General features: G+C 51.7%; 1 protein-coding gene across 2 annotated transcripts in view; it reads left to right on the top strand.

Moving 5' to 3' along the window:
* The first annotated feature begins 454 nt into the window (after positions 1 to 454).
* SCUBE1 (signal peptide, CUB domain and EGF like domain containing 1) overlaps positions 455 to 24,497 on the top strand; it is a 135,080-nt gene continuing 111,037 nt past the window's right edge. For both annotated transcript variants that reach the window (XM_032261392.1, XM_032261391.1), the window contains exons 1-3: positions 455 to 669; positions 4,149 to 4,280; positions 23,116 to 23,244. In XM_032261392.1, the coding sequence (XP_032117283.1) occupies positions 582 to 669; positions 4,149 to 4,280; positions 23,116 to 23,244 (349 nt within the window). In that variant the 5' untranslated portion in view covers positions 455 to 581. The remainder of the gene's footprint in view (positions 670 to 4,148; positions 4,281 to 23,115; positions 23,245 to 24,497) is intronic.

Here is a 24,497-nt window from a genome sequence, read left to right as displayed (position 1 = left end):
AACATCCAGTGAACCGCGGCGCGGACGAGTCTGCTCTGCGCGCGGGCGCGTTTCCCTGCAAACGGGTGGCGGGCGACCTCGCAGGACCCCCGGCTCGCAGGACCCCCGCCCCCGAGGGTGCGGCCGGGAGGGAATGGGCTACCCCAGTCGGGGGGCGTCCACCCTGGACGGCTAGGGCCGGGGTGCCGGGGGCAGGGGAGGGCGCAGCCTCCGAGCAGCCCCAGCCTGGCCGAGACCCCGCGCCCGCAGCCCCACGAGCCGGCCGGCCGGGCTCCCACCCCCACCCCCCACCTGCCGACCGCCCCAGGGGAGGGGCCCCCCCAGGACGCCCGCACCCCCCTCTCCCCCTCCACCGCGGGCCGTCGGCCGGCACCCATTGGCCGGCCCTGCGCGACGCCCCGCCCCCCGGCGCCGCTGGCCAATGAGCACGCGCTGTCAGCTCGTCAGCCGGGCCGGCTGGGCGGCTCGGGAGCCCGAGCGGTGGCTGAGCGGCGAGCAGCGAGCAGCGCCTGCGGGAGCGGCCGGTCGGTCGGGTCCCCGCGCCCCGCACGCCCGCACGCCCAGCCGGGCCCGCATTGAGCATGGGCGCGGCGGCTGTGCGCTGGCACTTGTACGTGCTGCTGGCCCTGGGCGCGCGCGGGCGCCTGGCGGGGGGCAGCGGGCTCCCAGGTAAGCCCCCGACCCGGGCTGGGGGGAGGCGGTGGGAGTGGGGGGCGCGGGTGGCCGAGGCGCCGTCCGGGAGGCTCCTTCCCCGCGCATCCCGAGCTCGCACCGCACGGCCTCGCGCAGCCCCCCACCTCTTTCCAAAGTAACTTCTGGGGCCGGCCCGGGGCGCCCCCTCCCCGCAGCCTGGGCGGCCGGGGCTCCTTAGCCCAGCGGGGCGGGGGCGGGTGGGTGGGTCGGGGCCCCGGGAGGGGAAATACTAGCGGGGGAGCGAGGAAGAAAGGCGGCGGGTCCCGGGGGCCCGGCCTGCGGACCGGGGCGGGGTGGGACCCCGAGCGCAGAGGGGTCGCTCCTCCCGGGAGAGGGGGCGCGGGGCAGGGCGGGGCGGGCGGAGGGGACACGCCGGGAGGTGAACGGGAAAGGGACCGACCGAGAGACAGGGACGGGGCAGGAGGTGCTGGGCAGACGGACAGAAGAACCGGCGCAGAGGGAGCAGAGACAAAAGGACGCAGGAGGAGGCCGGGGGAAAAGACCGACGCGGAAGGGTGGAGAGGAGGCTCGCGCGGCCGGGGAAGGAGGGGACCCGAGGGAGGGAGGAGGAGGCCCAGGGACCAGAAGGAATCAAGAGGGACGAGGGACGGTCCCACCGATAAGGGAGAGAGGAGGAGACGCGGGACAGATGGATGCCAGAGAAAGATGGAGTGGGGGGGGGGCGGGCAGCGGAGGGAGACTGGGAAAGAGAGAGGGACGGAGATGCCTGGAAAGCCGTGGACGACGAACCGTCTGACAGGACGGGGAGGAGAGAAGAGGGAAGGAAAGCAGAGGAGACGGACAGACACGGAGAGAAGAGTCCGGACTCGGGACGTCGGTGGAGCAGACCCAGGAGGGGGAGGGGAGGCCCGGAGGCCACAGGCCCAGCCCCGTGGCTTTCGCGGGGACCCCCTCGACGTCCCACCCGTCCCCTCCTCTCTTGCTGTCTGCAGGGGCTTGCCGAAAAGCTGGAGTGACATTCTCTCCTCTGCGTCATCAGAGGCGCTTCCTCCGGTGCTCTGCTTGGAGCGGGGGCAGGGGGAGGGTTGTGCACGTTCTTCCCGGCTCCCTGAAGTCTGGTTTGGGTGACTAGGGTCTGTTCCTGGGAGTCGCGCGTGCCCAGAGTGGGGCTGCTGGGCCAGTGAGACCCCTCCATAGCAACACCTCTCCTGGAAGCCCAGCCCTGCTGCCCCATCCCCTTTGTGGGTGTCTCTCTCAAGCTTTGAGGTCCCTTACCTCTGAGTGACTGTTTCTGGGTGTCCCTGTCAACACCTGTGTCCCTCGTCTGTGTCTGCCTCTGTCTCCTCCCCCACCCTCTCGGTGGAAGCCCCGTGACTGTGTAACTCCAGCAGCCTGTCCCCAGCATAAGCAAACCAGAGTCAAAGGGAGCTCCCTTTGACTCCAGTGCTGGGAGGGATGGGCCACCCTGCATGGAAGTCTCCAGCCCAGACAGGAGCCGGAGCTGGCAGAGGACCAGTGGGGACAAGTGGCTCCTCCTCCTGTCTCCTCAAACTCCCATGCCTTCTCCACACCGAGAACACCCACGTGTTTAAAGGTGCATTGGGAGCCAGCTTCACCCACCCTCATCCACATCCACCTATTTCCATCCCAGTGAAGATACCGGGCTAGGTGGGAGATTGGGGGTGGGGGCACGAGGGGCTCCCACCCCTCATTCCCATGCACTGGTCCCGGCGAAGTGGGAAGAGCCATATCTGTGGCCTGCTATTCCTGCTGGTCCTGTCTCAGAAGTGACACCAGTCCTCCCAAACAGAAGCATAGAGATGGGCCCTCTCTGACCTCTGGTTCCCAGCCCTAGAGGCAGTGCCACCCCTGCACAGAAGTCCCTCTGTTGACACTTTCCCAGAAGGCGCTCATGGATGTTCCTGCTGGACCAGCCATCCAGTTGCCAGCTGGGTCCCCTCTAGTCCCTGCCTCCTGGTCCCCTTTCCACTCTTCCTCTGGGCAGTTGTCAGGGACAGGCTGCCCACCTGAGCAGATGCAGCCCCCCTGAAAATTGATACCACCTGCCATGTGTGGGCAGGGCGGTCATGCTGTTGTGTTTCTGTTTGATGCCTCTCTTCCTTCAGGGGTGGGAAGGAGACTTGGGGACTGGGGCAAAGAAGGAGGACCCCTAGGGGGCATGGATCTCATAAGCCCCACTGGCAGATTCAAACCCAGATATTATCCAGGGGAGAAATTTAGATACTCAGGGGACCCAACAATCTAAGGGAGACCAGAGGCATGAAGAAATGGGGACATTCTGAGCTCACCCCTGGAGGGGCTGCCCTCATGGCTGCTGCTGTTGCACTCCTGGGTCCTTCTGTCTGTCTGTCATCCATCTGCATTTCATGCATTGCTAGCTAGAAGTCACATGGCATATAGGAAAGCTTATTCTGTGTCTGAGTCCATTCTCTGCCCCAGTGAGCTACTGATCCATGACAGAACCCATCTGGGCCTCAGTTTCCTTATCTATAACCTGAGGAATTAACCTGGGCTATAGCTATGGCTCTGACTGTGCTGAACTGTGCGTGACAAGAGGAAGGTCCCCTCCCTGCCTGAACTGTGTGTGTGTGTGTGTGTGTGTGTGTGTGTGTGTGTGTGTGAGAGAGAGAGAGAGAGAGAGAGAGAGAGGGAGGGAGGGAGGGAGAGAGGTTTGGGATGTATGGATGGAACAGATACACAGAATCTGTTTTGCACGATTTTGCTCCAACAGCTATACCAGACTGAAGATGTTCAGGGTGGGAGGTGGAGAGTGTTGGGAGCCCTCAAAACCTAAACTGAACTTGCATTTAGAAGTTGGGCTATGAGAACCAGATTCACCTGTGGATTTCCAAGGAAGGAGGGTGGTGGGAGGAGTCAAAACCATGGACGGGCTCAGGTTAGCCTAGTTGCGGGTGTGCTTCTGCCACCGGACACTGGTGCGGGGCCATGGAAGGCAGATGATGAATTCCATATTTCCACAGCCTAGGGGCAGGGTGGGGTCCCAGGTTCAGGTGACCTGCAGGAGCCCCCTGGCATGGCCTCGGTGTCCCCATCTGAAACCCAAAGGGGCTGGATTTAAATTCCTCCGAGGACCCTTCTGGCTGTAAATTCTAGAGTGAGGAGCATGGAGGAGGGCTGTGGAGAGCAGGGCGCCTGGAGGAGGTTCTTCGCCACTGTCTCCTTAAGCCTCAGTTTTTTCATCTTTTTAGTGGAGCACTAGCTCAACCAGATTGTTGCAACAGTAAATAAGGCCAAGCATATTGGTAGCATTGTCTCTGCCACAGAGGAGCTGCGCCAATGATGCTACCAGTTGCCACTTGTCACATCAGATTGTTCTGTATGACAGTTGTTATTGCCACTGAGCGCACTGATCAATGGACAGGCAGAGGCAAGAGCCTCCTTGCCCCACACCATCGGCCGCCTCCTCCGGGGCCACACCTTACTTCTTGTTTCCCCCACACCCCTACCCACAGGGTCAGTCGACGTGGACGAATGCTCGGAGGGCACGGACGACTGCCACATCGATGCCATCTGTCAGAACACGCCCAAGTCCTACAAATGCCTCTGCAAGCCAGGCTACAAGGGGGAAGGCAGGCAGTGTGAAGGTGAGTCCAACCCGGCCCTCCCAGCCAGACCCTGCACTGCCAGGGCTGCTGTAGGTGTCCGATGCCCACCCCATTCATCACCAGCCAGGGCGGAGCCTCCAGCACCACCATTGTGGTGGCTGACAGCACAGGCTTCTCTCGGCCTTGGGAGGGAGGCAGTGAACTTTTCGGGAATGCTGGCTGCTTCCCTGGAAGGGTGCAGTTGGAGTGATGGGGTGTCTGATTCTCGACTGGGCTTGAAACTTTTCATTTTTTTTTAAGAAATTGACTGGGTGCCATGGCTCATGCCTGTAATCTCAGCACTTTGGGAGGTCAAGGTGGGTGGATCACCTGAGGTCAAGAGTTTGAGACCAGCCTGGCCAACATGGCAAAACCCTGTCTCTACTAAAAATACAAAAAACGTCAGCCGGGTGTGGTGGTGAGTGCCTCGTGAATCTCAGCTACTCATGAAGCTGAGGCAGGAGAATCACTTGAACCTAGGAGGCAGAGGTTGCAGTGAGCAGAGATCGTGCCACTGCACTTCAGCCTGGGTGACAGAGCAACACTCTGTCTCAAAAAAAAGAAAGAAAGAAAAAAGAAATTAAAATGAAGCATTGACTGATGTATTTGTGCATGTGTCCTTGACTGGCTATATGGGGGTGGAGTGCAGAGACCTGGGTCTACCCCAACCCCCCAGGTTCCCGATGCCAAGTTCAAAACCACCCTATAGATCTCCTGTCTCAAGCTCCAGTGCTTGGACAGACACTGGTAGATTTGCACCATCTGTCTGTCTGTCCAGTCTTTCTACCCTTCACCTGGCGTGCTGGTTAGACCTCCTGACATTAGAAACTGCTTCCCTAGCAGGCTGAAAGTCAGAGGGAAAAGAAATGTCCCCTGGCTATGTTTGGCACGGGGACCCTCCAAGCTCATTGGAACCTTGGGAGCTTTTGCCCATGAGAGTCTGCATGGCCATCCTCACACCATGGGTCTGGGGCAGGACTGGGCATCTGGGGGCTGGAGATAGCTCTCTCTGAGATGAACATACATCCCTGGATGGCGTCACTGACCCCAGTCTTCCGTGTCTGCACCCATTGTATAAATGATGAGAGCCGAGGCTCAGAGAGGAAAACCATCTTTTGCAAGGTCCTCACGTACACAGTGACCCGTGACCTGACCAGGACTGACAGCCAGGTCTTGTGACTCCCACTCAATGACTCTGACATCTCGTTTTCTTCTCCCTGGGCCCTGCCAGCTGAATTTTTCCAAGTTTGATATTTGTATTAGGAAAGTGGCAAGTGAGCATAAGACGGGTCCCTGTTCTTTCTGTAAAAGGCGTCTACAGGGCTAGAGTTCTGTGGGAGAGCAGCCATGCCTCCCTGGGATGCTGGTGGTGTTTATCCATCATGTTTGTTGAGCATTTATTTAAGGCTGAGTGCTGGGCAAATAACATCGCCCTGGGTCATGCCTGTTTGGGTCATATTCCTGGCACTCTCAGGGCCCAGAACCCAAAGCAGGGAGCTGGCGCCTACCCACAGACCTCTGGAAGGAGGCCAGGCTGGAGGCACGCAGAGGAGGCCATGAGTGAGAAGCCTGGTGGGGTGGCTGGCCGGCCACTGGTAGGGCCAGACGCTAGCTTGCTGGTTCAAGTGGTACATACGAGGCTGTGTGACCACTTTCTGACCCGCTACTCTGCCTCCCAGACCAAGTGTTCTGGCAAGGCAGGGCCATGTTGACCCCCCATCTCTGCTGGTTTAAGCCACTGACCTGGCCTTTTCCTCCCCCAGCCCAGCTCCTCCTTAGGCCCTCTCCTGCTGTTCCCTATCTAGGAGGCCCCACCTTTTTCCCTAAAATTTTCCAGAGTTCAGCTTTAACTCCCCACTCTGCTTGATCCCTGAGTTAGGAGTCAGACTCTTGTCCCGAGCCCAGCTCTGCGGCTCACTGGCTCTGCAGGCTTCATGTTCTCATCTGCTAGAAAAGGAAATTGTTTTTTCCTGCCGGGTGTGAAGATGAGACAAGAGGAGGCTTGTGAATGTGCTTCAGGAACTGCAGGGGTCTCCTTATCTCTCCAGTCAAATTTGGGCTTCCACCCTTCACATCCGGAAACACCTCTGTCCTGGCACACGCGTGCGCACACACACACACACACACGCACACACACACACACATACACACACGCACACACACTAGGTTGTTCTGTTTGTGAGCCCCAGCTCCGATTTCCCACCTGCCTGGAGCTCTTTACCCTCTTTCTGTATAATGCCTAAATCTAAAGGCTGAACATTCTTTAGATTTGGCTCCTCTAGGAAGCCTTCCCTGATACCTCCACTTATATAGACAGACACACACACACATGCATGCTAGGCTGCATTAGGTACCTACCCTGCTCCCAGAGGCTCCTGGGCTTCCCTCCGTCATCACTCTTCTGACTCTGAGTCGTAATTACTTGTCTTCGTCCCCCACTGAATTGTGCGCTCATTCATTGAGGGCCCACCATGAGCTTGCTGTTGAGGCCACCATGCTGAAGCTGTCAAACTCAGGCCATGACCCCAGGAGCACCCAGTGAGCTCCTCAATTAGAGAGGACCTTTTACATTTGTTGCCATGTTCCCAGCTCATGGGGCAGGGCCTGGTGCTAAAACGGGTGTGCAGAAAACGTTTAGTCGGAGTTGGCTCTCCTTTGCCCAGACTGGACTTCACATTAGATGAGCAAACTGTAAGGTATCCACAGAGGGGAGTGTGGACCGTGGGGTCTGTGGAAGGGCTTGTTCTGGCCCTGGCGTCCTCTTGACCCTGTGTAATGAGAGAGAAGAGCAGGGACAAGATGGCCTCTGCAAGGGGAAACTGGGTTGCAGGCCACCTCTCATGTGAACATTTGGGTGGTGATCTCCCCTCACTGAGCCTCAGTTTCTCCTTTGGTTGTGTGAGCCAAAAATACTCCCCATCACAGGTCAGCCTGAAGATGGAGTGAGGCACAGTGTTGTGTACTGGGGGCTGGCATCCAATACACAGTAGGCACTCACTTCGCAGGGTGTGCTCGATATACAGATGGTAGGGTCATCACCGTAATCTGTCATCAGCAGCATCACCATCATCGTTACCATTATCATCACCATCATCATTATCACCATCATCACCATCACCATCATCATTATCATCCACCATCATCATCACCATCACCACCATCATTATCACCATCACCATCACCATCATCATCATTATCATCACCATCATCATCATATCAATCATTATCATCATCACCATCACCATCATCATTACCATCCACCATCATCATCACCATCACCATCATCACCACCACCATCATCATCACCACCATCATCATCACCATCAATATCACCATCATCATCACCATCATCATCATCACATCAATCATTATCATCACCACCATCATCATCATCATCAATATCATCACCATCACCATCATCATCATCATCTGTTCTCACTAGTTGTCAGAGTGGTTTCAGGCTCAAATGAGACTATGAATGGCGAAGACCTTTGAAAATCCCTGAGTGCTGCGTACCTGGGAGGTGATAGTTAAGGTGCAACGTAAGGTAGTCCTTACTCTCCAGGAGCTTGTGGTCTGGTGTGGCTGCATGAGCTGGAAATTCCTGATAACAGATTTAGGGTAGTATATGTCATGAATCAGTGCCTGTTGACTTGCTGTGTTAACAGTATGAGAACAATGGTTAGGAACCAAGAGGAGGACACCTTTTGATTACGGGCTCCCTAAACTCTCTTGAGTGAGTGCTGGCATGGATCCTGGAGACCTGCATGGACCCTGTCCTGCTAGCACTTGGGTTTTCTCATCCCTGGGGACCCATTGCAATCATCAATTTGAATCGAGGGAGCCTGCCGGAGTGCTCACATGTATACCTCCCATCCCCAACACATAAACACCAAGAAGCATCAGATCCCTGCTGGTTTCCCTGGGAGAACTATGCAGAGACATCCAGGGGCTTTGAAATCTGAAGGGGTACCAGTGCCATGGTGGCCCAAGGGAGCTGGGAGACCGTCCAGAGGTTCACCTCCTTGGTTTACAGATGGGAAAACGGAGGCCTCAGGGGGCAGGGTCTTTCCTGAGTGGGAACTAGAGCCCAGGTTTCTCCACACTGTGTTTCTGCAGGTGGTCATTCCTGTCTGTGGCTTTCTGTTCTGAGAAGAACGTGTGAACAGTCTCTGTTAAGGTCAGCATAGGGGTTAAAGCATTGACTTTGGGGCCAGACTGCCTGGGTTCAAATCCTGCCTGTATAGCCTGGGCATATTATTTAACCTCCGTTTGTTTATCTGTAAAATACGCATACTGCTAGTACTTATTTCATAGAGATAGTGTGAGAATAACATGGGTTAATGTATTTAAAGCCTTTGAACATAGCCTGGCACATAGGATGCTGTATATAAGCACTAGCTGCTCCCACGGTGACGATGATGATGATGAATGATGACGATGATGACACCATTGATGATAAGGATGATGGTGAAGGGGGTGATGGTAATGTTGATGGTGGTGATGATAATGTTGCTGGTGCTGTTGTGGTGCTGTTGATGAGGGTTGTGGTGATGGTGATGTTGATGATGATGGCGCTGATGATGATGATGTGTCTGATCATCATCGTCACCATGCTGATGTCATAATGTTGTTCAAGATGTAAAAGAGCTAAAGCTTTGTCTTTTCCAACAATTCCTGGAACCTAAAATGGTTGGAAAATGAGGTATTCTGGTTCATGGACTGATCAAATAAACCATATGCATATACCTATATTCCCACAGAGGCGGACAGCCAGGTGTGCCATTCACAAATGGCTGTTTATTGAGAATGTACAATGAAAAACACACAGGACAGAAGACTTCCCCTTGTTCAACTAAGCCTACCTCTGGGATGGCAAATATGCCACCACCTCCTTCCACAGCAGACATTAATAACCAATCACCGCACCCTCCAGTCATTTCTGCAGTAGATGAAACTTGCTTTCCCTCCCTGGGCTCCTGCATCTGCAGATCCTGAGCTAGTGTGGGGTTCTGCCGAGGCAGGGGTTGGAATTTTGGAGACAGTGAGCCCCCTGTCCTGCAGATCTCACCAACTGTGCCCTTTGCTGTGATAAGCAGAGCATGCCCCTAGGACATGGCTGCTGCAGTCTCCCCAGCTGTTCACTTACAAGTTGAGTATTTGTTGCCAAACACTCCTGCATGCTCCACATCCATTTACTCCTCACAAGAGACCTACCAGATAGGGACTATGCCTTCCATTTTTTAAGCAAGGATGCTGAGGCCTGGAGAGATAAAGTGACTGGCCAAAGGTCACACAGTTGGTAGAGGAGAGCTAGAATGTAAGCCCCAAACTAGCAGTTCCCAAGGGCTCTCCTGTTGATGGCTGGGTGAAACTGCCTGCTTTTAACTGGCTGTGCCACAGCAGCTGTCAGCTCTGTCTTCACCAGCTAATCAGTCCCCGAAACATACTCTGTCATTTTCACAACCCGAGCGTGGGTTGTGGGAAGCCCAATGTGAGTCTGACGGAGCCCCTTACCCGCTTCACCGGGTCACCTTGAAACCTGCTGCTTGTGAAATCCCTGTTGGCAAATCCAGCCCTGGAGGCCACCTGCCCCCCATTCTGGGAATGGTTTCTGCCCCACCTTCAAGGGCAACTTACTTCATGGCCAGTGGACATATGTGATGATGCCGTGGCCTCCACATGTGCAGACAGGTGGCATCTGTGTCCAGGAGTGGTCTGGGACCCCCTGCAGTCAGCAGAGGGCTTGCTGTAGCCAGATGGGTGAGTGCCTCAGAGAGCCGGGAAAGGCTCTGAGCAGGGCTGGGGATAAAGCAGTGTTTTCTTGATTGAATCTCAAGTTACTTGAGGCAAACTCATGGCTATGTAGAGTTGGAAGAAACTTCAAAGGGCATTGAGGCACCCCTGTGAGTGACAGCTGCCGTCCCTCTTTGCAGCCCACCCCAGGTCCACACACACCAGTGTTTTAGCCCCGGCCACACTACATTTAGCTTGGCCCACATCTCCTCGTGGAATGTGAGCTCCTCAAAGGCTGGATCTGGGACCTGTCAGCTCCCATCCCTGGAACCCAGGGACTAGGCCCAGCACAGGGTACAGAAGGCATTTGCTGGATGAAAGGGGTCGCCTCCTCCAGGAAGCCATCCCTGGTCCCCCAGACAGGGGAGCTGTCACCTGTGAGCATCCTTATTCAATGCTCCTGTCACACTAGACTGTGAAGACCCATGCCACTTCCCTCAGGGCTAGGCCCAGAGCTGGTGTTGGTAGACAGTGAATGACCCTTGTCCGTGCTGGGAGGATCCAGCAAGGCCTCCCAGAACCTCACAGACACTGAGGGTTCTACAGATGAGGAGGCAGAGGAGTGGACAGAGAGAGTTAGTCCGAGGATAACTGGTATGTACGGATGGCAGAATTCACCTGGGAAACGGTCCAGAGAGGTCCGTCTCTAGCCAGGCCTCCCATCTGAGAGGCAGCAGGGCCTGGGCTCCATCCCCAAGGAGCCCAGGGGGCCCAGCAGCAGGCCAGGCCCCCATCAGCCCACCTGAAAGCAACAGCGGGGGCTCTTTCACTATGGAGGGACTGAGGGGGCTGCGCAGCCCCTCTGCTTCTACACAGATTCCCTCCCTTGCTGCTGCGGGCTGGTCTGAGACAGGACCTGGGAGTGGGAACGGCCGGAAGCCACTGTTTGTGATATTGTTATTATTTTGATTTATTTTAGAGGTGGGGCCTCACTGTGTTGTGAGCGATTATTAGTTTGTTTGTTTTTGAGATGAATTCTCGCTTGGTCACCCAGGCTGGAGTTCAGTGGCGCAGCCTCGGCTCACTGCAGCCTCCGCCTCCCAGTTTCAAGCGATTCTCATGCCTCAGCCTCCCGAGTAACTTGGACTACAGCTGCGCACTGCCATGCCCAGCTAATTTTTTGTATTTTTGATAGAGACAGGTTTTCCCCATGTTGGTCAGGCTGGTCGAACTCCTGACCTCAAGTGCTGGATGCCTGCCTCAGCCTCCCAAAGCACTGGGATTACAGGCGTGAGCCACCGCGCCTGGCCACGAGCTATTATTTTGTATCCATCCCTCCGAACCTCATCCCAGCCTCACTGTCTTTTTTCATTCGTCACACTGGCCAGCTGGTTCCTACCTCTGGACCTTTGCACGCTCTGCTTCCTCTTCCTTCTCCACTTGGCTAAGCCTGCGCATCCCCGGTTCACCCGGCCCCTGGGGTACAGGCCTCTCGGAAGCCTCAGGCCAGTCCCTCGCTGGCCTCCTGGTCTGAATTAACCAGGCCTGTTTGTGTTTATTCTGTGGAGGGGGCAGGCTGGGGGTGAGGAACGGACATTTCGCCCCCTTTAAATGCTTCAACTCATTTAACCTTAATTGCCTTGTTTTCATAGACATTTGCTAAGGAAAAGGACCAAATTATAGCTTGAATCGGGTCCTACTAATGTTAATTAAAAGCTCTCGTTTATAATCAGGACCAGGCCCCAAACGAGGAGCAAACTGCCCTCAAATGGCTTGTTTAAATAACTAAGACCCTCTTGATAATCACTGTTTAGTCTGAAGCAACAGCACACATCACCCCTTCTATGTGTACTTAATTTTTTAGACCATTTATTCAAGTGGTTTATTCCATTTGCAAGTTCCAACTCGGGCCTTTTCCAACATGCTGTAATTAAAACTCTTGGGGGAAATAACTTTTTGTTTGGGCCACAGTATATCAAATATATTACTATTTTCCTCTTTTTGTGTGAAAAGGAAAAAAATGACAACCTTATGGCTGACAGAGATCACAAAATTAGCATGTCTGTAATGAATGTAAATAGTCGCTTCCTGAATTTTATATCCCCAGGGTCTACTTGTCAATCTCTGAAGTTAGGTAGATTACAGAGCATGTTATTAAAGTGTTTTAACAAAATTCCTAATAATATACTCAGTGATCCATTTAGTTTAACATCAGAAAAAAAAAATCTTAAAACCAATTGGCCTTCTTAGGAAATAATGTCCATGACCCTTATTAAATCATTTTCATCCTCATTATTACACACTTTATTGAAACGCCAGATAAAACTCTGCTGTTTTTGGGAGGCCAGGAAAGGCGATAGGAGGTGGGAGGGTTGGGAGAGAGAAGGGGAAATTCTTCTCCTTCAAGTCTTAAAACATGCAATTATGCATGCTAACCTGCGCTCTGCCCAAGATGAAAGTGCTCCAGTCCAGCAGACCAGCAGGCAGGAGGAAATGGGATGTGACTTAAAATTCCAAGTTGCTGTCAGCTAGCAATTAGGCAATGCTGCGTGCCAGCTCTGCTGCAGCGTTCAGGCCTCTTGCAGAATTCTTGGAGCCAGTGTCCATTTTTAAGAGGAAAAATAAAAAGCTCATGCTACTGCATTTAAACACTGGAGGCAAGTCCACCTCTGAGCCTCAGTTTGCCCATCTGTAAAATGTGTGCACACTGGACTGGATTCAGTTAAGTATCAAGGATGTTCGCTGAATACCTACTCTGTGCCACGCTTGGGGCTGGGGCCAAAACATGTTTCCTGCCTTTAAAGACCTCCCTGTCTTGTGGGAGACACAGACTGGAAGAGATGTGATCATAACAGAATATGAAAAGCGCTGCAATGAAAATACAACCAAGACAGAGAAAGCGTATTGCATATCTCTGCCCAAGGAGGGGAAGAAATTCAGGAGGGCTTCTTAGAGGAGGTGTCATCCAGGCTAAGTTGGGAAAGCATAGCAGAAGCAGGTCTCTGATGCTCCTCCCAGCTGTGATGGTCAGTGGAAGCATTTGTAGCAAGGATTTAGAGGCCTGCATTTTGGTCCTTGCTCACTCAGTGAGGCAGGCGGTGACTTGACCGTTCTGAGCTGCGGTTCCTCATCCACCACATGGAAGCCACAACACCTGCCTTACGGATGTGCATTTGAGTTACGATTTGAGGGGGAAGGGGCCTCGCTGTCTGTGAGCGTGTGTGGAAGCCTGCACAGCGCCTACAGGTTGGGTTCTTTTTTTTCCCTCTAAGTCCCCGTTTCTCCCACGGTTAGGGGTCTCTGCTCCCACCTCCCACCCTCCATGTCCTCCCGCTCCCCAGGCAGCAGCCCCCCTAGCCCCCTTCCTCTGGGCCCTCTCGCCTCCTCTTAGCTGCTTCTTATTACAGTGGCTGTATTTGTTTTTCCATCAGAGGAATGCCAACCAGAAAAAAACCATTATTTCTAAGAAAATAAACTGTGGACTTGTGTGCCTTTGAATGCTACTGAAATGGATGACGGCCTTCCCCAAAGGCCTTGAGACAAAGAGTGCTCAGGGCCTTGTGTGAACGGGCAAGGCCAGGGGGTCTCAGAGGGTGCTCTGAGGCGGGCTTGCAGATGGGCCAGGGCTGCGGCCCCTGGCTAGAGAGTATAAAACCCCAGCCAGCTGCCTGGACGCCGGCCTGGGTTAACAGAAGCTGCTGGCGGCCAGGGTGCACCCCTGTCTCCAGGAGCCCCATATCTTCTGTCCAGACTTCCTGCCTCTCATAGAGAGAGGAGTAGAGCTGTGAGTGGGCCCATGGAGAGCGGGTTCCAGCCCTGTGTGGCCTGCGGCAAGTCTGCGGGCCTCTCCGGCCTTTGCGTCCTGACATCAGAGTTCAGCTGGGCCAGGAGATCTCACAGCCCTTGGACCCTCCCTGTGGGCAGCTCCTTCCTCAGGGTGCTCCTCATTTCCGTTGTGCCCAATGCTGGCTTCAGTCCATCAGTGTGGGAGGGTGGGCTTCAATGGGGTTTAGCCAAATGTCCCTTCCCACTGCCAGCCCTGCGGGCAGACCTGGACCCGGTCAGTCCATGGGCAGGAGAGCCTCTCCCCACATGAGTTTGTGTGAGTCTGTGTCTGGGTCATTCCCCGCTCCAGGCTGGCAGCCCCTTGTAGCCAGGGCCCAGGACAGCATTGGCATGGGATGGAAGAAGGCAGGGAGGTGACCTGATCCTTCACAAGAACCACCGGCCCTAGATTCCTGGGTCACAGAGATGCTGTCTTCTCTGGACAATTGTGTCACGGTCAGGAAGGGAGCGTCTGGCACCAGCCTGCCCAGGTTCAAATGTTGCCTTCACCGCCTTCTAACTGGGTCATCTTGGGAAAAGCACTTAAGTCTTCTGAACCTCAATTTCTTTTTCTGTGAGATGTGGAAAGTGAAGACCTTTCTGCCCAGCCTTAGGAAGGATTAAGCCAGTTACCATCAAGATGGTGCCTAGTGTGGAGTTGCCACTGCTGTTATTTTTATGACTGTTGGAGAGGAAGCCCACCTGGGAATTTGGAGAGAAAGGGAATGAAATTGAATTGCACCAGGCCAGCTTAGGCTCTGCCCGCTGCCGGATCCCGAGACTAGAGAAAGATGCCCAAGCTGAGAGCCCCAAGTTCGTTGCCGTCAGCCCCTGATCTGCTAAGATTTGTCTTTCAGCTCCCCTGTTTGGGCCTCAGTTACCCCTTTATAACATCCAGGGTGCTCTAGGATCCAGATGGATCACCAATGCTAAGGGGCAGCCCAGGTTTTCAGGCAACTTTCTGTTTCTGATCATCCTACTGAGGTCAGAGGCGGCTGGGCCTGTGGAGCGGCCCCACAGAGCCTGCAGTTTTTGGGTGTTGGGCATCTCCCTGGCCCTTCCCTAAGGGAATGGGGGAATGACTGCCTGTCATTGGCAGGAGGGTGTCATAGGGGCCTTGACTGAGAGCTGGCAGAACCACACTCAGGCCTGCCAGGTTCCCTGCAGTCTCGCCTGGCTTCCATGTCACATGTGCCAAGGACTCAGTTTTCCCTTGATCAGACTGCCAGAGCCCAGGAGCAGCCCCCAGCAGGGTTCAGGGTGCTTTGCAGGGAGAAAGGAGATAGTTAACTGGTTTTCATCTTACCGGTTTGGTGGGAAGTCTCCCCTGGTTCTTGGGAGCAACACACCCCACCGTGACCCCAAGCTGGGCAGGTGGCACGTGAGGTCGGTTCAGGGCCAACCTCCTGTGGTTTCCCTTCACGCAGGCAGAGACCCCTGGAGATGCAGCCAGCCCCGTGGAGTACAGTGCCGACAGCATGAACTTGTTTGACGTTTATTTTTAAACAGCTTTATTGAGATACCATTCACATACCATACAATTCACTCATTAAAGGTATGCAATTCAACATCTATCCATTACCACAATCAATATTAGAATCCTTTTTTATTTTTTGACATGGAATCTCGCTCTGTCACCCAGGCTGGAGTGCAGTGGCGCGATCTCAGCTCACTGCAACCTCTGCCTCTGGGGTTCAAGCAATTCTCCTGCCTCCACCTCCCAAGTAGCTGGGAGTACAGACGTGCACCATCATGCCCAGCTAATTTTTTGTATTTTTAGTAAAGACAGGGTTTCACCACGTTGGCCAGGATGGTCTCGAACTCCTGAGCTCAGGTGATCCACCCATGTTGGCCTTCCAAAGTGCTGGGATTACAGGCGTGAGCCATGTTCTAAGCTGGCCCAGTGTTAGAATCTTTTCATTACTCCGGAAGAAACCCCATGCTCCTTGACCATCTTCTACCACCCCCCGCCCAGTCTTTAGCCCCTCCTGCACTAGGAAACTTCTCATCTGCTTTTTGTTTCAGTAGATTTGGTTTTTCTAGAAACCTGATGTAAATAGAATCATCGACTATGTGGTCTCTTGTGACAGAGACATCACTAACTCCAAAGTCCAGCAGCCTGGCTCCCTTCCCGGCTCCCCTTACATTTGCTGTGTGATCTGAGGCAGGGCAGGCAATGTCTCTGAGCCTTGGTTTGCCCTTGCTGTGAGACAGAGATGGTGGTACCCAGCTCTCAGGGCAGTCATGTGTGTGGGGCCCGCAGACTGCCTGACTTGGCGTGAGGGTCGGTCAGCAAGGCCACAGTCATGATTGTTCATCCGTGCAATGCCCAGCAGATTCCATTGAACATGCTCAGGTTCTGCTCGGTTCTGAGGCTCAAGCTGCACGGGACACGGTTCTTGTTCTCATGGATTTGCAGCATCAAAGGACACAGACACAAGCAAGCAAGAATAATGCTAGTGCCTTTCTGGGCCAGGGGAGGGACTATCTCTGCTCGAAAATGAGCAAAAGCTTCAGGGAGGAGGTGATGCTGAGGCTTAGGATGCAGAGGTGAGCAGATTTTGTGGAGGGGAAGGAGCTACAGGCAGAGGGAACAGCATGAGGCAGAGTGTGGAGGCCTGAAGCCACATAAGGGACTGGGAGAGGTCACGGAGCAGCTCAAACCCCACGGTTATCTTGAATAAGAGAGTGGGAAGGGGGAGGGAACCTTCCCACCCTCTGGCTGAGCCATGGTCATTGTGTGCAGTTAGGAATGAAAAAGTATATAGATTTGTGTTAGTTTTACGTGCCCTTTGACCTTTCCCGTAATTAACTGCTGGGCCCACTTCTGGCATTGTCTCTGCAGAAGGGAAACCTGATCGATGGATGCCAGGGGTCCTCAGAGAGCGGGTCTCATTACTCAGTCATTACAAACCCAGAGCTTAACCCCGAGCCACCGGAGACAGGGGCTTAATCCTTCCTGCTAGGCAGCCCAAGAAACTACCTTCCCTGGAGCATAATTAGCCAACAAACCGGATTAAGATTTATTCATCAATAAGGACTCAACTTCCTAAGCCATACCTCTCTCCCCGAATGGTTGCCTGATCTAAGGAGGGCACAGTTTTCCCTAAAGCCCCCAGACAAAGGAGAGGACGTGCTAGCGCCTAGCCGGGAAAGGGGTCTTTGTTAGAGTGCTTGGCCTCCACTGTTCTTGAGGAATGTCTAGAAAAATACCAATTTCAGGGGGAAATGAGAAGACATTTTCAGTAATGATCTCTGAGAGTAGAGTGGGATGCTTTAAAAATCCTTATTTTGAGAAGGTTTCTAGTCCTGATTTTGAGGAAAATGCCCTAAAATTGTATTAAAATAAGATGGGCAGGTGCTCTGATTCACTGCAATATAATCTTTTAGAACCTAGACACCACAGAATAAATGTATATTTTATGGGGCAGCAAGAATCAATTTTGAATTAAATGAAAAAAAAAAAAAAAAAAAAAAAAAAAAAAACCTTCATCCTATGCGGGTTCCAAACCAGCACTGTTGGCACAGAAGCACAGCTATGGGGTTGTGTGTGTGCACCGCCTTTTAATACACGAAAAGTGGAACCGGGTGACCTTTCAGAAATTCCATAATGAGCAGTTCTCTGTGCTGCTTTTCTCTGCTTTATTAGCTGCCGGGAGCTGTCTTCTATCGGGAATTGAGTTTTCATTTAAAAAACAAAACCCAAGCAGGGGAAGGCACAGGGATGCCTGAGTGACTTGCTGGACTTCTCATCTCCAGCACTCAGGATTCGGAAAGCTGGTCGGATCTTTGGTCCTGCCGCCTTTCCCCGTTCATGTGAACCATCCCTGTTACCACCCCTCCACTGCCACCACCCCTCCTCAACCTCAAGGGTAGGTACAGACCTTGGAAATAAAAATAATAATACCCATGACAACTCTTGCCCACTTTTCTCGTTAATGACTTTTTGAAGCATGCAGAACTTTTTTTTTTTTTGAGATGGAGTTTCGCTCGTTGCCCAGGCTGAAGTGCGATGGTGCGATCTCTGCTTACTTCACCTCCACCTCCTGGGTTCCAGCGATTCTCCTGCCTCAGTCTCCTAAGTAGCTGGGATTACAGGCATGCACCACCACGTCTGGCTAGGAGCATGAAGGACTTTTTAAAAGTATTCATCTCACACACCCCAAGGATGTGGCTCCAAACGCAGGAATAGAGCCTGCACTTGAACGCAACCACTGGCTGGGAGCCTGAAGACGAGGTCCTTAGCGATGCTGAGCCTCGGCCTCTTCTGTGTGAGAGCAGCTCTTACCCTGGTTTCACATGCAGCTCCATCACCCCAATCTCTGCCTTCATCATCACACGGCTGCCTTCTTTCTGTGTGTCTGTCTGTCTTCACATGGTATTTTTCTCTCCTTATGTCTGTGTCCAATTTCCCTCTTCTTAGGACACCGGCATTGTATTAAGGCTCACCCTAATCTAGTATGACCTCATCTGAACTTGATTATGTCTGCAAAGACTCTACTTCCAAGTCAGATCACATTCTCTGGTCCTGGGGGTTAGGACCTCAATATATCTTTCTGCAGGGACACAATTCATTTCACACCAGTCCTTTAAGAATAAACATCCACAGAGCTGTGCTCTGTCCCCTCCATTCCTCTACTACCTCCCCCTCCACCTGCCTGTTCCTCATTCTCTAGCTTTCAGTCCTTAAAAAGTGGTCTGAGCCTGATGAGTGTCTCGGAGGTCTGTGGTGCCTCTTCCAGGGGAAGTGACTCCTGAGAATGTTTTTATAATAATAAATCCACTTGCTTTGGCAGCTTTTTTTTTAGCTGATATGTGTGTTTATCTCTTGTGTATTAAAGGAGGAGGCTTTACATGATTTTAGAACAAAAAATTCAAGGTACAAATTTGGAAAATCAGGGAAGGTTTGGCTTATGAGCAGATGTCCTCCATCCAGGGAAGTGGGAGGTAAAGCTGGCTCCCACGGAAGCCTGGGATGCACAGCAGGCCTGGGATTGGCGAGGAGCTGGTCATTCTGAGAGATGCTCAGTCTGGGAGAACTCACTGGGGATGGATTAAAGAAAGAGATGCAACCAGCAAATATCTCTGCACTCTCCAGCCCCGTGGCAATTATTGTGGCTTTACCCTATGGGGGGGTCAAAGGAACGAAATGGCTGGAGTTGTTTTAGTGACTATTCAATGTTATCTTTATAATGCCTTGTGGGTATAGTGATACGATAGTTTATCATTTTAATAATGAAAAGGATAATAATTGCTGTTAATAATTGTGCCCCAACAACAGGCATAAACTGGGGCTATGTCAGGAGAATTAAAGTGTATGATATTCTAAGCATGGGAGGACATTCCCTATGTAGCTCTGAGGCTTCTCAGACCTGACCACCATTAAAACAACTAGTTTGATTACATTTTATAGATGTGGCAACTCTATTACCTATTGTGTTTCTTTGTCTTGGCTTTCAGGAAGCTCACAGCACACCTTCCGTCATCCTGCTACAATTATCAAATGTGTGTTTGTATATTTTCACCAGCTTTATCTTATTCTTCAACCCTTATAACCCTTATTTATTTTCCTTCATCCTAATATCGTATTCTATTTGAAAAAATTATTGTATTTTATAAGCTGTTTGGATGGATAATATTTGAAAGAGTCAGTGAGTTAATAGAAGTTTGGATTGATGGAGGGGTACGTAGGTGTTTGAATGTGTGTGTGTACATGTGTGTGCATAAGTGTACATGTGTTTGGATAGAAGGGTGGGTATTTCAATCAATGAATATACAGATGAGTAGCTAAGCACTTAGATGGATGGATGTTTGGATGGGTCAATGCTTAGATGAATGGAAGGATGGGCATCTGATTGAATACTTAGACAGATGGATGCATGCATGTTGGATGTATGTGTGAATGTTTGGCTGGATAAATGGATGGGTGGGGTGGTCAGCACACTGAATATTGAGATGGATAAATTTTAGCAGAAATAGATCAATGGAAGAATGGTTGGGTAGATATTTGAATGGATAGGTTGAGGGTGAGTAGATGGATGGATAGTGGAAGGGTAGATGGATGCTTGGATGAATGGGTGCATGGCTGGCTGCTTGGTTATTTGGGTAGATAGATAGGCATGCACACATGTGTCTTTGTGTGTGTATATAGACAGATGCAGAACAAGTAGTAGAATAGACAGATAAATGAGTATTTGGATGATTGGATAGTACTCAGTACACAGCATAAATGTGCCGAGAGTGAAATATTGTATCATGTATAAAGCATTTTGTCAATGACTGGCATGTCATAGGCATTCTAACTTAGTAGAAAGGATGTGGACTTCATAGACTGAAAGACTTTGTTCTGATCCTTGCCCTACCACTTACTATGTGACCCTGAGCAATTATCTAGCGTCTCTGCACTTTGGTTTGTTCAACCATAAAGTGGAGTTAAAATAACTACTCCAGAGGGTTGTTGTAAGAATTCAAGGAGCTGGTGTATGTTTCAGGAGTAGATACCTCCTTCTGAGGTACAAGAAGAGAGAAAGTTCTTTTACCCAAGCATGGAATAAAAGTCCTTTTCCTCAGTCTGATTGATCCAGCGTAAGTCACCTACCAACCCTGGGACCAACAGCAATTGCTAGTGGCACATGATGTTTGGATAAAATTGATAAGACTTTACCCCCAGAGTTAGGACCAGGCCAGCTTCCCCCTGAATCACCTGCTTGAAGGAGGAAGGGAGGGATGGAACAGTTTGGGGGCTGCTGGGTCAAATCAGATGTGAGGTGATACTCATGCTGACAGATAGTGAAAATAAGTGACCAGTGGGCAGACTGTAACTGTATTAAGGGTGTAGAAAAACCACACTTTGCTAGCTGATTTGATGTTAAGGGAGCAGTGGAAGGAAAACAGTATTCACTGGGATGAGGAACCCCCAGGTAAGTGCAGGTTGATGAGTTAAAGTTAGGCTTTGTTGCCTTGGAGTATCTTTGGACTACCCAGGGAAGAGATGGTTGCATTCGTCCATCTGGGGCTCTGGAGAAACATCAGGGCTGCAAACAGAGACTGAGAAGTAATCAGTATCTCTTAGTTTTTAAAAATTGATGTGCCTTTTCAGTAAACATAAAATATCACATTCTCCCTTAATTTTATTTGCAATTTATAAGTGTATTAAATATCAGAATTACAAACAGTTCAGAGCCAGGCACAGTGGCATATGCCTATAGTCCCAGCTACTAGGGAGGCTGAGGCAGGAGGATCCCTTGAGCCCAAGAGTTTGAGTCCACCCTTGCCAACAGAGTGAGGTCTTGTCTCTAAATACAAACAAATCAAAACAATTCAAATGAGCTGCAGAATTGAGAACTGATGCAGGTGCCCCTGTAGGTAGATTAGATGAAGACTCCTATCTCTTGAGCCTTTGGAGACCCAGCCCAGGCTACTTTGTCCCTCATTGTGACTGGGTGGACACCACGAGTGGCTGCACAGCCCAGACCCGGTACTCCGGGGTGTTCTCTTCTGCCGTTTTCACTAAAGTTATCCTCTTTGCTCTGCAGCATCTCTGGCAGGCAGGTGCTTAGTCATCTCCAAAGTCAGGGAGCTCACTACCTCCTGCAACAGCTTCTGCCTTGCAGACCGACACTCCTACCCATGTACATTCATAGGCCCCATGGCTTCCCCACATTGTGAGTAGCTCTGCTCTCCCAGGCAGTATGGAGAAAGCAAGGAGTTCCGTGTCCCTATGGCAGCTCCAAAGGTTGAGGGGAGGCCAGGCCTGCCTTCTCCAGGCTCTCTTCTTCTACTGGCTGGCCCCAGTCCCACTTTCATAGCTGGAACCCAGCCTTAAAAATCCCGCTTCTACGCCACAGGGGAGGAACTGCAGCTTCCTCCTCGGTAGCCTGGTGAATGCACTTCCGGTTCCACTTAGTGATGCACTTCCGGTTCCGGTTCCCCTGTGGGGAGCACTTCCGGTCTCCTCTCTCCCCGGCGTGTCTCAGAGCCTCTGGAGGTCAGGATGGCTGTTGGTTGGGTTGAGTGAGGCCAGGAGTTCTGAGGGGTTGCTGAAGACCCTTCAGAACAGCCCGCGCCCCCAGGCTGGCAGATTTTCGCTGTGCCTGGTGCCCTCCCAAGTAGGGGGTTAGGCCGCTTGGGCTCTGAAGCCCAAGGGTTCGAATTTCATTTGTACCACTTCCTAGGTATGTGACCTTCCGCAAGGTTTTAGCTTCATTTTGCCTCGGTTTCTTCCATGCTCTTGCAAAATTGGAATAGTGAGAATGATGCCTATACCACTGAGTTAGTGTGGGGATTGAAGAGGTGTGACATGGCCTTACAAGCAGCTCTTGGGCGTGGAAGCAGCTCAGAGGAGGTTAACTAGGCATGTTCCTATCATTCTCCAGGGTCTCTCAAATCTCTCTAGAACTCCAGAACTGATAACCCTTTGACCCCTGATGGGAAATGTTGAAAAGGCCTTAAAACAGCGAAAAGGGTGACCTTTACCAGGGCTATTGGCCATTGTTTATGAGACAGAAGCCTTTGTTATAGCGAGGAAGCTGGAGCAGTTGAAATGCAGGCATCAGACACTGATGTGGAAGGAAAGTATTTGGAGGAGCTAGTGGACTTTTGTTTCCATTCCAGACTTTACACTTTTTGGTGATGTTCAGTTAATTTTACTCAATACCCCCTGTTTCAAGAGAGCTAGTTTTCAGAAATTGTACACCGGATCTCCGCATGCTGGCAATGTGGAGAGGCTTTCAGTGGAGGCAGAACTAGGTGTGAATCTTGCCTGTTCACTGTGGTAGGAACTGGAAGGACATGTGATTAGCTTTTTTTTTTTTTTTTTTTTTTTTTTTCAGAGTCTACCTCTGTTGCCAGGCTGGAATGCAGTGGCGTGATCTCAGCTTACTGCAACTTTCACCTCCCAGGTTCAAGCGATTCTGCCTCAGCCTCCAGAGTAACTGGGACTACAGGCGTGCGCCACCACACCCAGCTAATTTTTGTATTTTTAGTAGAGATGGGGTTTCTCTACTAAAAATGTTGGCCAGGATGGTCTTGATCTCTGAACCTCATGATCCACCCGCCTTGGCCTTCCAAAGTACTGGGATTACAGGTGTGAGCCACCGCGCCTGGCCATGATTAGCATTTTTAAAATCCTTGGGTCCCCAACGCCCAGGGAGGATTTATGTGAATACTTGTTGAATCATCCCCTAATCACTCATATCCCAGTGGTTTCCACAGCATTGGGAGAGGGGACCGCCAGGCTCTTGTTCTGACACCTCTCATGTCCTTCCTTTTGCAGACATTGATGAGTGTGAGAATGACTACTACAATGGGGGCTGTGTCCACGAGTGCATCAACATCCCAGGGAACTACAGGTGCACCTGCTTTGATGGCTTCATGCTGGCACACGATGGACACAACTGCCTGGGTGAGTGACACAGCCACATCCTGCCCTCTGGGCACAGCCTGCCTGTTGCTTTGCTCCAGCTTGCAGAGCCGGGGCCTGTGGGAAGGCCCTCCTTCCTTGGGCTTCATGTATTAGTCTGCCAGGGTTGTCACAACAAAACATCACAGACGGAGTGGCTTAGACAACAGAGGTGTATTTTCTCACAGTCCTGGAGGCTGGAAGTCCAAGTTCGAGGTGTGGGCAGGGCTAGTTTTTCTGAGGCCCCTCTCCTCTGCCTGGCTGGCAGGTGGCTACCTTCTTTCTCCCATTGCCTTCACACAGTCTTCCCACTGTGCATGCACGTGTCTGGTGTCTCTCTGTGTCCTCATCTCTTCTTCTTTTTTTTTTTTTTTTTTTTTTTGTCAAGATGGAGTCTTGTTCTGCTACCCAAGCATTCAATGGTACAATCTCAGCTCATTGCAACCTCCACCTCCAGGTTCAAGCAATCCTCCTACCTCACCCTCCCAAGTATCTGGGATTACGGGCGTCCGCCACCACGCCCAGCTAATTTTTGTATTTTTAGTAGAGATGGGGTTTTGCCCTGTTGGCCAGGCTGGTCTCGAACGCCTGACCTCAGGTGATCCACCCACCTCAGCCTCCCAAAGTACTGGGATTACAGGCATGAGCCACCTCGCCTGGCCAGCCATTGCACCCAGCCCTAATCTTCTCTTCTTATAAGGACACGGTCATAGTGGCTTAAGAGCCCACCCTAAAACTCCATTTTAACTTAATTATCTCTCTAAAGACCCTTTCTCCAAATACAGTCACAATTTTGAGGTCCTGGGGGTTGAATTCCTTCAACAAAGAAATTTTGAAGGGATACAATTTGGCCCATAATCTTATATACCTCCATCTTCCCATAGTCCAAATACATTGTTAAGCCAATTATATAAAATTTATAAGAGGCTGGGCACGGTGGCTCATGCCTTTAATCCCAGCACTTTGGGAGGCCACGGCAGGTGGGTCACCTGAGGTCAGGCGTTCAAGACAAGCCTGACCAACATGATGAAACCCCATCTCTGCTAAAAATACAAAAATTAGTCAGGCATGGTGATGCATGCCTGTAATCCCAGCTACTTGGGAGGCTGAGGCAGGAGAGTCATTTGAACCTGGAAGGCAGAGGTTGCAGTGAGCCAAAATCATGCCATTGTACTCCAGCCTGGGTGACAAGAATGAAGCTCCATCTCAAAAAAGTAGGTATAAAGTAGTGCACATTTGCGGAATCAAATTGGAAA

Source organism: Sapajus apella, unplaced genomic scaffold (assembly GCF_009761245.1).
Source record: "Sapajus apella isolate SASKATOON/1434 unplaced genomic scaffold, GSC_monkey_1.0 scaffold123, whole genome shotgun sequence".
NCBI lineage: Eukaryota > Metazoa > Chordata > Mammalia > Primates > Cebidae > Sapajus > Sapajus apella.
The sequence above is the reverse complement of the archived record's forward strand: the minus strand, read 5'-3'. Positions and strand labels throughout refer to the sequence as shown.